This window comes from Ambystoma mexicanum, chromosome 4q (assembly GCF_040938575.1).
Source record: "Ambystoma mexicanum isolate Mex_15411 chromosome 4q, UKY_AmexF1_1, whole genome shotgun sequence".
Taxonomy (NCBI): domain Eukaryota; kingdom Metazoa; phylum Chordata; class Amphibia; order Caudata; family Ambystomatidae; genus Ambystoma; species Ambystoma mexicanum.
The window spans coordinates 689,685,774-689,700,068 of NC_090928.1; the positions used below are offsets into that span (position 1 = coordinate 689,685,774).

General features: G+C 44.9%; 1 protein-coding gene across 1 annotated transcript in view; it reads right to left on the reverse strand.

Moving 5' to 3' along the window:
* The window catches only part of LRRN4 (leucine rich repeat neuronal 4), a 167,766-nt gene that overhangs the window by 49,754 nt on the left and 103,717 nt on the right, over positions 1-14,295 (reverse strand). Inside the window, exon 4 of the mRNA XM_069608275.1 lies at positions 167-304. Within this exon, the coding sequence (XP_069464376.1) occupies positions 167-304 (138 nt within the window). The remainder of the gene's footprint in view (positions 1-166; positions 305-14,295) is intronic.

Here is a 14,295-nt window from a genome sequence, read left to right on the forward strand (position 1 = left end):
TAATGAAGATTACCAGCAGGCAATCAAAGCATTTGGCGAGTTCACAATGAACAAGAGATGTCACTTTTCTGTTTCACAGAGACATTCAATCAGAAATCTAGACATAGCAGGATGTTTACCAATCATTTTGGCATTTGGACAACAAAGAGCAAAATAATAAAATTACCTTAGAAGTAGAATATCATTGGTCTTAGAAAGGAGCCAAGACAGTTCGCAGCTGCAGCTTAAAGGATTTCCAGTAAGAATAATGGTTTGCAAAGTTGATGAATTTTTATACCAGTGATTAAAGGAGCTCAAATTACAGCTACAATAAGAAAAAAAGGAAAATGCTTTATTATTGTTATATGTGTGTTCTTTGGTCACATTGTTTAAAATGGGCATTTTCTTTAATCCTAGTGTATTACCATCACAAATGCCACTAATTGAACTATTTAATTAACATGATGGAGCATACAGTGAGACTGTGAAGCCATGCAGGATGTTAGAAAAAGTAGCTTGTCAAACCTTTATTTTACTATTAAGAAAAAAAACCTAACAATTCAAGGTAGACATCATACAAATTACCTTACACAAAACTGATAGAAAAAAATGCAAAACTAATGCAACCAGTCTACTGGAACAGCTGACATGAATCTTTAAAATGTAACTGGCAGCGCAGAGCGTGCACAGAAGTTATTTAAATTGTTTATTTTTATTTTATTGAATTCTTGTAAAGCGCTACAAGCCCGCAGGTCTCAGAGCGCTACCCCAAAACAAGACTTGAGACAACATAACACAATAAATAAACAAAAAACATATACAAGCAATAAAAAAACACCAGCGGGGCCTCTTATAAAAAGAACGTGTTCAGGAAACTGTAGCTCACACTATGGGCCTCATTATGACTCCGGCGGTAGCCGTGCCGGTAGAAACGGCATGGCTGCTGCCGGAGTCATTTTTTTTCTGGCGCCTGTCAATGGGTACTTACCGGGGCATTACAGCCCTGGCGGTCCCGGTAATTCCTCATGCCTAGGCGCCAGAAAAAATTACTCCCCATTCTCATTCGAGTCCCATTGGACTCAATGGGAAGGGGGAGGACGGTAGCACCGGCACCATTCAAAAATGGTGCCGGTGCTACCGTCAAGGTCTGCAAGCGGGTGCCATTCCACCCGCCAGGTCAGACCTGGCAGGCTGAAAGGCACCTGCTGGCAGAACTCGTTGTTACTGGACTGGCATACTTATAATGCGGCCCAATGAGTCTTAAATTTGAAGATCCCATTGCCAAATATGTACACATACTTAAGAAGCCCGGACGGTTACTGGTTCCACAACCCGCCACAACGCAATCCCTGTTGTGTTCTTCAGGGTGCACCAGTCATCAAATTTTATTCTGCGTAAAAACTTCAGGTCAGAACTTCTGACTATACCTGGGCCTGTTCTTAGGCGAAGCCATGCCAGAGCTTTAATACGTGAGGCTTCCGGTTCCCTCTCACAGGATGCATGAACATTAGTGATAATAAAGTTCCTGTGATCAGTGACCTGGTCTCTTGTTAGGCCATCCTTGCGGGTAGACATATGGGATTTTCTTGAGCGTATACTCCGTAGATTTGCTGATTTGGGAACACTATCCACAGACCCAGACAAGCCAGCCAAACAAGACTTACCTTTCCTCAAGAGAGCAGGAGGAACAGTGTTGGCAGACTGTAAGTAGTCAATTTCAGAAGTGACAGTTGAAGCAAAAACAGACACAAGCGATGTTACAGAACACTTCAAGCAAGTGGACGGATCCGGTGTAACTTGTCCCTGATTCTCTGCATTCTCAGGAGACAGATCGGTTTGACAGAAGCAGTCCACTTTCTTAGTGTCAACATGTGCAAGTATGGGGGATTTATCAGCTTTAGACAAATGATGGCTCTTGACAGGTTTCTGTAAATGTTCCAGCCAGGCCGTAAAGTCATTAAAGTTAGTACAGTTGTTAAGTTCAGAAATAATTTTGTCCCGAAAAGATTTCCATAACTCAAGAAAGGGATTTTGTTCAGGAAGCAAATAAACTGATGAGATAAAGTCCAAATTAAAAGTGGAGCCGACTTTGTCAGGAGAAAGAATTCCAGTTAGCAGCGGAATGCAGTGCAAGCAGTGTCGCAGTCCGTGGAGAGTGCTGTGTTCCATTGAGTGTGCCTGAGGACTCTGTTTTCTTCCACTGGGACTGCTGACACAGAGTAAGCAGCGGAAAGCAGTGCAAGCAGTGCAAGCAGTCTCACAATCTGCTGTTCTGCTGTGACAGGAAGACATTGGAAATACCAGGTAAGCACCATTTGAGTGGTTCAGGTAATTTTGTGTGATCAAGTGATAGTGAGTTGCAAAATCACACAACCCCTGCTAAAGCTAAAGGTAAATCAAACAACTGTAACTTGCGCCAAAACGGACCACGTGTCAAATCTAAGACAGTGGAGTCTGCAGAAAATACGGCCAGTTGTTAGTGACGGAGCATGATAATATAAACAGACCATCTACCAGCTTGCCAGTGCAAAATGTATCAAATACCAAGAAAGCAGATGGGAAGATAACTACTTTCTTTCCGGTGGGAAACACAGCATATGTGTGGGCGATCCCTTTAGTATAAGCAATATACAGAGGGCCCAAACTGGACCAACTAACATTGAAGAATTGGAAACTACACGATTAACAGCTCTTGATAACAATTCCCTTCTAGAATTAGGTTATTCATTACAAAATACTTCAGTCCAGAGTGGCACACAGAGGTAGTGGTTGATGCCAGCCTTGTAGGGCTAGGGGCTATCCTGACCCAAGGGGAAGAAGCAGATTCACCCATGAGCCATGGAGTGGCCTACGCTAGCCGTTCATTGAACCACCCAGAAGGTGCTTACTCATAGGCAGAGAAAGAGAGCCTGGCCACCGTACAGGCATGTGAGTACTTCAATCACTTTATCATAGGGATGAAATTCACATTAGTGATGGACCACCAAGCCCTACTGTCCCTCTTTGGCAATCCAAGGAGGACGATGCAGCAGCAGATCGAGAGGTGGCTCATTCGGGTCCAGGAATACGATTATAACATCATACATAGACCGAGGGAGAGAACAACCCGGGTGATTACATATCATGGCACCCAGGCCAACAACAACAAAAAACCTGAGAGAGGGTGATGCAGAGTACCTGTACTGCATTACAGAGAAGGCGTTGATGCTAGAGGAGCTGGCCCAAGTATTGCAGGAGGTTCCTTCCATAGTCATGGCAATCAAGCTGACAAACACCAACAAATGGAAAGACTACAGACGACAACTAAAATACCACAAGAACGCCAACAGGAGGGAGGTGGAATGGCTAGCTAAAATCAACCCTGAACTAGCGCTCTCTGATCAATGGATCTTGCTGAGGGGGTGTCGACTGGTCATCCCAGCTGCACTCAGGAGAAACATGGTGCTGACAGCGCATGAACGGCATAGAGGAGAGGACGCCACAGAGAAAATACTACGGGAAAAGTATGGTTCCTGTTCATGGACACCATGGTGGAAGAGGCGGTGAACAAATGCTTCCTTTGTCAATGCACTGCATGAGGGGACCCTCTTCTGCCACTACAAGAGACAGAGATGCCAGAGAATGTGTGGCATAGAGTTATCATGGATTATTATGGGCCTATGGAAACAGGTGACTTACCTGTTGGTAATGATAGACAAATTCTCAAGGTTTTCAATTGTGAAGAAAACAAATACCACATCATGTGCACAGGTGGCAGTCTTCAGCGAATGGGGCAACACCCACACAGTGAAAACGGACAATGTACCCCCATTCAATGGCAACAAGTTTCACAGGTCCGCGAAGCACCTGGGGTTCTCACATCAGAAGATCACTCCCCTCTGGCCCCAGGCCAATGGCATGGTGGATCGATTTATGGCGTCCATAAATAGAACGATACAAAAGGCCATGATCAAGAAGATACTGATACAGCAAGCGTTGTGTGGAATGCTGTGGCAATACAGAAACACACCCCACATCACTACAGGAAGGACCCGCGGCAGAACTGATGGTGGCCTACCAAGCAAAGACGAGACTACCCAGGGAGAAGTCAGACCACAGAGAAGGAGAGACGGAGGCAGAGAAAGCTGAGCAGAGAAATTGAGATGCCCAAGGGAAAGAGCGAGAGTGGACAGACTGGAAAAGGGGAGGAAAACTTAAAGTGCCTCATTTTTCAAACACCTCGTCAGGGATACAGACAAAATACAAGAACGAGAAAAGAGGCAGAAGCATGATACCCAAGGGTCAACCGAGGAGGAAAGAAAGGAGAATGGACCTACCAGATGAACAGGAACAGCCAAGGAACGAGAGAGTAACAATGATCGCAGAGGAGTGTTGAGATCAGCCAGACTCATTGAAGAGATGTGAGATGGATGTAAGGAGATATGTGAGGGGGAGGTGTTATGGGTGAGACACACATGCAGCGTGGGCCCCTTTAAGGGGACACTCGTGTTACAGGAAGAGGAGGAGTTAAGGAGGATGGTGGCAGTTAAGAATAAAGATTAACTGAGAAGATGTGCCTCTGTGTCATATGTGGCCTGAATGAGATGAATGAGTGAGGTGAACAACCTGCTACGGGTCTCTTTTTTCACCCTTCTTGTCGCTATTTCTCTCCCTCCACACGCAATCTCAGTGTTCGTCTCTCTTTCTCTTCACATATCTCTAGATCGGCCTATAGCTGTTTTCACCTCGATATTATTAGTTGTGCCTGTCCATTTCTATTGTTTCAGGCTACTTAACTTCTAATTTTCGGTTTTATGTTTGCTTGTCTCGATTGTTGCTCGACTGTTGCTCTGCACTTCTGGTTGGACTCCTGCTTTGCTCTCACTCTCTCGCTCTCTTATTTCTTCTTTCCTTTTCCCTTCTTCCTTGAGACTGTTGCTTAATATTTCACTTACTCTCTATTGACTATAGGTGTATGGTCTCAATTTCACTCTATTTTCCTGTCCTCTTTCATCACTCTATACCATTCCACGCCCCCTTTCTCTTCTCATTTAATCTCCCATCTGTCCCTAAACCTCCTTGCGCATCATCTTGACTTCGCTCTTTCGCTCTTCTTGCCCCAAAACACTGGCACTCCCTTCCTGTATTCATTTGATGCTTGCCCTTCTTGCACAGTCTCCACTTTGCCCCAACTTTTCTTCGCTCTTTCTGCTCATTAAACTCTTTCCTGTACTTTGGTACTTTAAATAATATTTATCATTTACACTGGTTTATTATGTCGTTTATTCTTATACTCTACAGCGTTCTGGCAAAATTGCTATATAAATCCCAATAAAATTCAAATACAAATCATGAGAGGCACCACCACTATTGGGGCATTGACCGTTCCTAGCAGTAGGTATAGCAATGATTTTCCCCAGTTTATTTTTAGCTTGGATACTATTTCAAACTCAATTTGCTTTAATCATCATATAGAGCAAAACGTTGTCTGCATACAATTGAGTTTCATGCTTCCGACAGAAACACCAAACTGTCAAACTTCTTCCTCATTAAAAGGCCTGGGATTCAGCTACCAAAGCAAATGGGAATGGCCTGCAAATCTGCTATCTGACAGATATTGGGCCTCATCACGAGTTGGGCAGTAGCCCTTAAATGCGGCGGTAATGCTATTACCGCTGCATTTAAGGGTCCACCAAAACATGAGTATGGCGTGTTTACCCCCCAGCTCTGAGCTGGGGGTAAACATTCCAGAAAAATGCCCATTTCCGGGTGCAATTAGCGCACGCTAATTGTGCCGAAAATTCCCCATTGGGTCCAATGGGGAATTACGTTTACCGGCCAACACGTGATTTGGCGGTAATATCAGCGGACGGGTGGGCGGTAACGTAAATACAGATGGGCGGTAGCCAACTCGCGATGAGGCCCATAGTGTCTTTGTTCTTGATTCTTGAAAGCGGACAGCAATGGATGAATTTGACCCATATGAAAAAGCTACTTCCCATCGTGAATCTCGAGTGCTTCGAGGATAAAAAAGAAACAGTCTGCACAGCCAAGCGCTTTGTGTGCACCCAGAATGGCAACTGCCTTTTAATTTGGCTCCCTCTGAATGCATTCCAGAATCACGTAGAGACGTCTGATGTTTGACATAGCTTTTCTCGGAGGTGCAAATCCCACCTGATTCCCATGCACATGTTTCGTAATTACCACAGAGAGCCTCCCGAGAAAATGTATGTATCAGCATTGATCATTGAGAGGGGACGGTAAGACCAACAACATTCAAGCGCATCTTTGCCATGGTCATGCCTATCCCATAGTTTTGTGAAGAGTAACCTTTCCTCTTCCATCTGTGTACAATGCAAGCGATATGGGTGCAAGGAGGTCAAGGTACATGCTGTAAAATTGTATGGGTTGGCCGTTCTCTCCAGATGTCTTCCCCTTACCCACAGTTTCCAATGCCTATGTGTTCTCTGCTTGTTGCAGGGCAGCATCTAGCATTTCCCCATCTTCACCAGACATTGTTGGTAATTCTGCCACATAAACTTGATCTGGCTCTGGATTTGGATATAGCTGCTGACAAAAAGTCTGAAAAAAATGGTTAGCACTTTGGTGGGCCTGCACAACATTCCCATCGGTATCTACAATGGCAGTAAATGTACTGTGGCCTCTATCCCTGTAAATGAGCTAAACCAATGTTTTCCAAGCTTTCAATTCATCACGTGTTTTAGAAATGTATGCCGCTTAATCATGCTTACCCAAATGCTCATATAGTACATGTAGATGTTCCTTATGGGTTGCTATTCAACCGTTCAGCATTATCAATGGCCTCTCTCTGTCTCTCTGTATCTCTGTATCTCTCTCTCTCTCTCTCTCTCTCTCTCTCTCTCTCTCTCTCTCTCTCTCTCTCCATCTCTCTCTCTCTCTCTCTCTCTCTCTCTCTCTCCATCTCTCTCTATCTCTCTCTCTCCAGCTCTCTCTCTCCAGGGCCTTGATTTTATCTTCCACTTGATCACTTTGCCTCACAATTGCCTGCCTTCCCATGCATGTGGTAGACATGCATTTTCCTCTTATTGTGTCTCTGAAGTCCTCCTAAATCATCCCAATATCATCTACAGACCCCTCATTAATTGCAAAGAAGTCTATCATTGTTTTATGTCAGAATGTGGGCCCCCTCTGAATTCCAGCTGGGCACATTTGCAATGTTGTGTGATCAGATAGCATTTGAAGTAAATAATACACACAGAGAATTAGATGGCCCCACTTAGCTTGAATAAGCCTGAAGTCAATGAGGCTAAGATGTGTGTCTTGCTGTATAAAAAGTGAGTCTACTTCTGTGCAATGTGAATGGTGATTTCCAATTCCTTGTCCAAATGCAATTGAACTGAACTGCCCATACAATATGATGATCTGCATATTTATTGGATAACCCGAACAAGTATGTAAAAATGTGAGGATCATCTAAGATAGGGGCTTAGGTGTAAATTAGCATTGTAGGCTGACCACAGAACAACCCAGCATCCCAGTGTAACCAGCATTTCTATTGCAAAGATATGGTTCCATCTTTTCAATGATATCTGCAGTCTTCTGGCAGAAGAGATTAAAGATTAGCTGTTCCTCCCCATCTCCTACTGTATTTCTCTATTGCAAGGTATGTCTCCTGAAGCATTTCTATGTCTGTGTGCCTTTTGCGTATAATGGGCTGGATAAAATGAGCTTCCTTTCTCGGTTCGCCAGGTCAGATCTTTGGTAAAATAAAGCTTAGGTAGATTTAACATTTTGTGGCAGGATGATTAAGAGCGATAGTGCAGGACCACAAAGACATTTCCGGCTCTCTGTTACCTTTCTGACCAATCTGAATTGACAAGAGGAGATAATTGTCACACAAAGCTATACCTCAAGATCGACTCCATCAAGGACATCCATAGGCTCAAAACCTGCCTCTTGCTGTTCCAGTCTTGGATGTCCAGTGAAAACCTGAAGTTCAACTCCTCCAACACAGAATTTCTGCTCCTCACGCAAACATAAAAACCTGGCTATCAACCATGAACCCTGAGGGCTTCACACCCAAGCTCAAGTCCCTTGGATTCCACATCGACAAATATCTCTATTTCACGACACACATAGCTAAGAAAACTCCACCGTTCAAGCACTGGTCCTATCCCACCAGGATGGGAACAATACACGCCTCGAAGGCCTCCGGTTGTCCTCGCTTGTGCCCCAGGGAAGTGTCCTACATGCGGCCACACAGCTCATCAAGGGTCTACGCAGCTACAACCACATCATCCCGGCCTCATTGACCTTCCCTGGCTCCTAATGCAAGCAAAAATCACCTTCAAGTCTTGCAGCATCTTCTATAAGGCAGTCGCCCTCAAGTCACCCAGTTACCTCGCGAAGAAACTCAGAATCTCCGGAGGACAGTGCACCACCAGAAGCCAGAACACGTGCATACTTGAAATCCACCGCTGCAAAAAGGAAAGGACCAGAAAACAAGCCTTCATTTCTTATGCCCTGAAACTATGGTACGTCCTCCCAGTCAGCATCAGACTCGCCCCCACACTCCTACAATTCAGAAAAGATCTCAAGATCCACCACTTCAAGGAATCTAACCTCCTCAAAACCGAGGCCATCACGTCACCCATGGCACCACCTGACTCTCTAGACACCGCCTGCCCACACCTCTCCTCCCCGCCACCCGGTGCAGCTGTACCCCTCCTCTGTGCCCCTCTGTATCCTATCCCACACTGTATTTCTGTTCTGTTACCTCTGAAAAGTGCTATGTTATGCATCTGGACTGTTGTATGCCTCTGTAAAGTGCTCTGTGGCTTCTCAAAGCTAGGTCTACGCTCAATAAATACAATAGCAATAACAACAATTGTGGGTCTTATTTCCCTATCCGGTTACAATATTAAACAGTTTGGCAGTGATATGCTTCTTTTTTTCCACCACATAAAGCTAATTTAGCGGGAACATTAGAAAGCATGGACAGGTTCTTACATGTGGATGGCAACTATGTGAATACCCTTAAAACAAAGGTTATTCTAATAAATGCTGAGAAATACTGCCTTCTGCTGGTGCTTCAGGATCACTACTCTAAAGCCACAAAAAATATCCAGGGTTCAGCTATATGGTCCCAACTTGAATTTCCAGGCTAGGATCAAAAGGATTAAAGTAAAATTGGATTAATGACAGAAATTACCATTGGTACCAGTTGGCCACATAAATAGGACGAAAAGGACTCTTTAAACAGAATGCATTTTTCTTTTTCAAGCTGGTATATTAGGCGTTAAGAATTCCTTCCCCAACAAGCTTTGTGTTCTAGTATCAGCATGTATCTGGGATGGCAAATGGAGTTGCATTATTTGTGTCAAGAACTTTTCAGGCTGTGGGATGAACACCCACACATTTAGAAAAACATTTCCAAGCTACCACTTGTGCGTATCTTCACAAACTACATCATGCTTTGCCAGAGGACCCTGTCCGCCATCTGAGGGCCCTGCCTGCAAAACAAGGCTCCCTGGGCCTACACCAACCAGGACTCTGGATACAATTCTGCAAGCCACCAGTCACACTGTGATTGGCTCCCAGAGGGACATGTGACTGTCTGGAAGTTGTTTTCATTTGTTTTTCTCTTGGCTACATCCTGCTTTGCGAAAGGACCCGTGGCACCATCCGAGGGTCCTGGCTGCAAAACCAAGCTCCCTGGGCCTACAACAACCAGGCCCCAGCCTAAAATTCTGCAGGCTATCTGGAGCACTGTGATGGACTCCCAGAGGGACGTGTGACACACTGCCTTCCTTATTTAGTCTCCACTGGGAATCCAGCTTGGACATCTGCAGCCAAGGGCTAACGGCACCAAAGGGGAACTCCCTGTTTTGGCTGGAAATGGTCTAAGGTCAGAACCTCTGTTCAAGCCAGGACTTTGCCGAGCTCACCCTTCACCTGACTTTAGCTTCCAAGTACATTGATCCTTCCATCCATTGACTATCCTTCTACTGTGGAGCATCTGTTACCTCACAGAACCAAAAACATTGCCTGTTTACTGTCTTTTAGCTACCTATCGCCTCATTCTAGCCCAAGTCAGAAGTTACGCCTGCTTCTTCACAGCCAACCATCCACCCCTTCCCATTCTGCTTTCCCATCTATCCTCTCTCTCTCGGGCTGCACCCTTACTTCATTATTTTCACTTGCCTATTTATTCTACCCTTCATCATGCATCGTGTCTTCACTCCATTCCTCCTTCTCCTTCTACTGACTCATATCCTTCTCTTCTCTCAAAGCCTTCAGCCTCTACTACGCCTTCTGCATCACTCTCCTGCCTCCCCATCGGCACCCCTGCAACGCACCACTCAAATAAGATGCTCTTATTCTCCCAGGATGTTCACCCTCATTTATACCCCTCGCTTACCTCACACCTGCTCCTCTCTGGCACCTCCTTTCACTCTTTCACTTGGCCTCTAGAATATACAATCCCCACTTGACCAAGTGTTACTACATCACTGACCACTTTAACTTCAGCTGACATTTTTGGACAGCAGGCGCGTGTCCAGGCTTCTCGCTGTGAATTCAGCATAGCTGTGGAGCTTCACAATGTGATGTTGGAGACAAATTAAAAGCATCACTAGTACTTACTCAGGAATATTGTTGTCCATCGAAGACCTCAATCAAACAAAGAATAGCTTAAGACATGTGTGCAACACAATTGATCCTCCTGTCCCGATGAAGGCTGTGGAATTGTGCTTTGGGGACAATAGGGATGGGTGCACCCCTGGCCACTGTGGGCCCAACCACCTTTGTTGACATGTTTCTGTACATAATAATGAGTTAATAATTCACTTTCAGAGATATATCCTTAGGTGATGGCAACATCTATGGGAAGTAGGCTATCCACAACGAGTTCGAAAGTAATGCTCAGTGGGCGTTAATTAGAATTTACAAAACCCTGTAAGCCGCAGTCAATCAAGCTGGGCTTTGCATTGAGAGATGTAGGGGTTGTTAATGATTTATAGCCTTTCCTATGTTTGTGTTGAAGTAGATTGAATTGTGTATCATTTGATTCACGCATATTACAATTTATGAATTCACTGTTGCACATTGCACTTAATTGGGTTACTTACTTTACGCATGTGGATTTAGCAGCACTAGTTTAGAAACGTTTTTTAATTCAATCTCTAATATTGTTGTTAGGATATGAATAAAGCTGTTTTATGCTTTTTAACATACTTGTATGTTCAAATATTTGTTGAGTGTGAACGCGGGACATAAGCCTTCATTGAGTTCTCTTTGGGACTGTGTGCTGTGGTGCTTGCACAGAGAATGGTCACTTACGTCCTCTTTTAGAATCTCTCCTTTTCTTACTAACCACTCTACACAAACTCTAATCTCCACTCCCGTGCTCAGCAAACTGGACTGCTGCTCAAGCCTACTCCTTGGACTGCCTCTGTACTCCTTCCTCGCTGTAGACAAAGTCCTTTACTTGGCTAGCAGCAGGCTCTACATCCTACTCCGATCTTCCCTTACTTCTAACTACCTACAACACACTGGTTGGTTCCCCAAGTACAACTGCTCTCTTTTCAAGTTCCTTCTCCTAATCAACAAAGCTATCAATGGTCTTGCTCCTCAGTGCTGTCTGACTTTCAGAGCTGTCTGACTGTACCTCATTGTACTCACCATCTCGTTACCGCCCACCCTCTGCTGCACTCCACCTCACTGTCCCATACCCTCTCAGTGCCTCCTCTCACTTTCAGTCTTTCTACCCACTGGTCCCGTTCGACTGGACCCAGTACCCATAACAATCGAAACCAGCCCACCTGTGAATCTCTTCAAAGCTCAGCTTAAACGTCACTTACTTGCTAAAGAGGGAGCTCCCCTTGCCCTCTCCCCCCTTCTTCCTACCTGAGCCCACCACCGCCTCCAGTGATGCTTAATAATGTAATTTAGCATATTTAATTAGTGCTCCTCTTTAGTTTGAAGCACTTGCCCCCTTAATATTACCTTTATAAGTCACCTGTTGTCTTATATATGTGATTGCTCAATTCTTGCTGCACTCAGAGGTTCAATTTGCTGTTGATTGCTGTAGCTGCTGAATTCTTCTGCATTTAGAAGTTACACATTGTGACGGCTCAGTTCTTACTGCATTTAGATGTTACACATTGTGACTGCTCAGTTCTTGCTGCATTTAGAAGTTACACACTGAGACTGCTCAATTCTTGATGCATTTAAAAGTTACACATTGTGACTGCTCAATTCTCCCTGCATTTAGAAGCTACGCATTTTGACTGCTTCATTCTGCTGCATTTAAAAGTTACACATTGTGACTGCTCACTTTTTGCTGCACTTAGAGGTTACACATTGTGACTGTTATTCCTGGTGCATTTAGAAGTTACATATTGTGACTTCTTTGGATTCTGCGGTGCTCAGAGGTCTAGCCACCATGGATACCTGCCCCTATTCGAATCCTGCTGCATTCAGAAGTTACACACTGTGAGTGCTTTGAACCTTGCGGCCCTCAGAGATCAAGGTTGCTGTTAATTCCAGTCACTGCTTAAATCTTGCTGCATTCAGAGGTTCTCTTTCCGTGATGACCCCCACCCTATCCAAATCTCACTACGATCAGGGTTCTGCCACTGAGTTCCTGCCAATGTTCAAATCCCGCTACGCTGAGAGATTGTGTACTGACCCCTACGACTGTACAAATCTTTCTGCGCCAGAGGCTCTGCTACAGCACTGACCCGAGCCACTAAATCGTGCTGCGCCCAGAGGCTTAGCTACTGTAGATCCCTGCCATTGATCAAACCCTGCTGTGCTCAGAGGATCCCCTATTGCGCTAATAATATAATTATAATTGTAATTCCAACCACAGTTTGAAACCTTGTTGTGCTCAAACATTTTAGCTACCGTCGACTACTACTGCTGTTTAACTCTTGCCATGCCCAGAGGTCCCAGCTACTGCTCAAACCATGCTGCCCAGAGGCATAGCCACTGTTGATTCCTGACACTGTTTAAACCTTACTGCACTTAGAGAGAGTTTCGGTACTCCAATGCCTCATCCAGCAAAAGCGCAGAGATGATCGTCTGCAGCGGCACATAGGTGAGTGAGGCTCCTCCGCCCTAGAGGTAAGGTTACACTCAGAATCTTGTTAATTACTGCGTTCCCCCCTCAGCTCAGTCCCCACCACGACATCAGACCCAAATTAACCGGTCTCTACTACTCTCACTTACATCGCATTATAAATCTACCCACAGGACAGTCTTGACAGAAATCTGTGAGCTGCATTTGGTGCGCTCACAGTGGCGTTCCTTTGGTGACTCTTCGCAAGTGTGAAGCAGCACTAGGTGACCACAGGGAGGCTTCTGCCACTGAGAACCTGATACAGGCACTAAATCCACCCACCACAGAAAGACCCCTGCCATCGGGAAGCAGTACCAGGCGACCACAGAGAGGCTACTGCCACTAAGAACCTGATACTAGCACACACTCCAACCACCACAGAGATTCCCCTGCCACTGTAAAGCAATATTGGACAACCACAGGGAGGCTTTCGCCTTCAAACTCGAATCAATCTCAAAACTCATCACTATAGAGAGGCTTTCACCACTGCTGTGAAGCAGAGATCTACACAGCACTGCACTTTCGGACCCCAACAACCTAAAAGGAAAAAGGTAAAGCAGGGAAAGATAAACAGAAACCAGAAAACAACTGGCCCAAGAGGATAGCCACCCCTGGAAATACCAAACTATACCACAAACTTAAAAGGAAACTGGTAAAGCTGGGATACAGAACCGGAGACCAGGAAACAACCAACCCAGGAGGACACCCGCCACTGGAAAAGTAAACTTATTTCACAAACTGAAAAGGAAACCAATGTGAAGCAAAGATCTACTGCACTGCACATTCAGACCACATCAACTTAAAAGGAAACCGGACAAGCAGGAAAACACTACCGGAGACCAGAAAAAAAAACAATCCAAGAGAGTACCCGCGCCTGGAAATCCCACATAAACCCAACCCAAAACAATAAACACATACGCCCCCACCATGCCTCGATACAAGAAAGACAAAGAAACAAGAAAGGGAAACAGAAACACAACCCAACAAGACAGACCATACCCGCCAGAATTCACAACAGTAAGATTTTTGTTTTTGTTCTCCCTTGTTTCCCCTCCCTTTGCCTGGTCGCGCTCTGAAACACTTGTGTACGAGCACAATATCAATAAAATATATCATATCATAACACCCAGGAACCTTGTGTGTACACCACAAAACCAACTAAGAATTCAGGCCAAGAAAAGAGCAAACACAGAATACACTTCACGTTTCCTCTCCACCTACAACCCCAACTG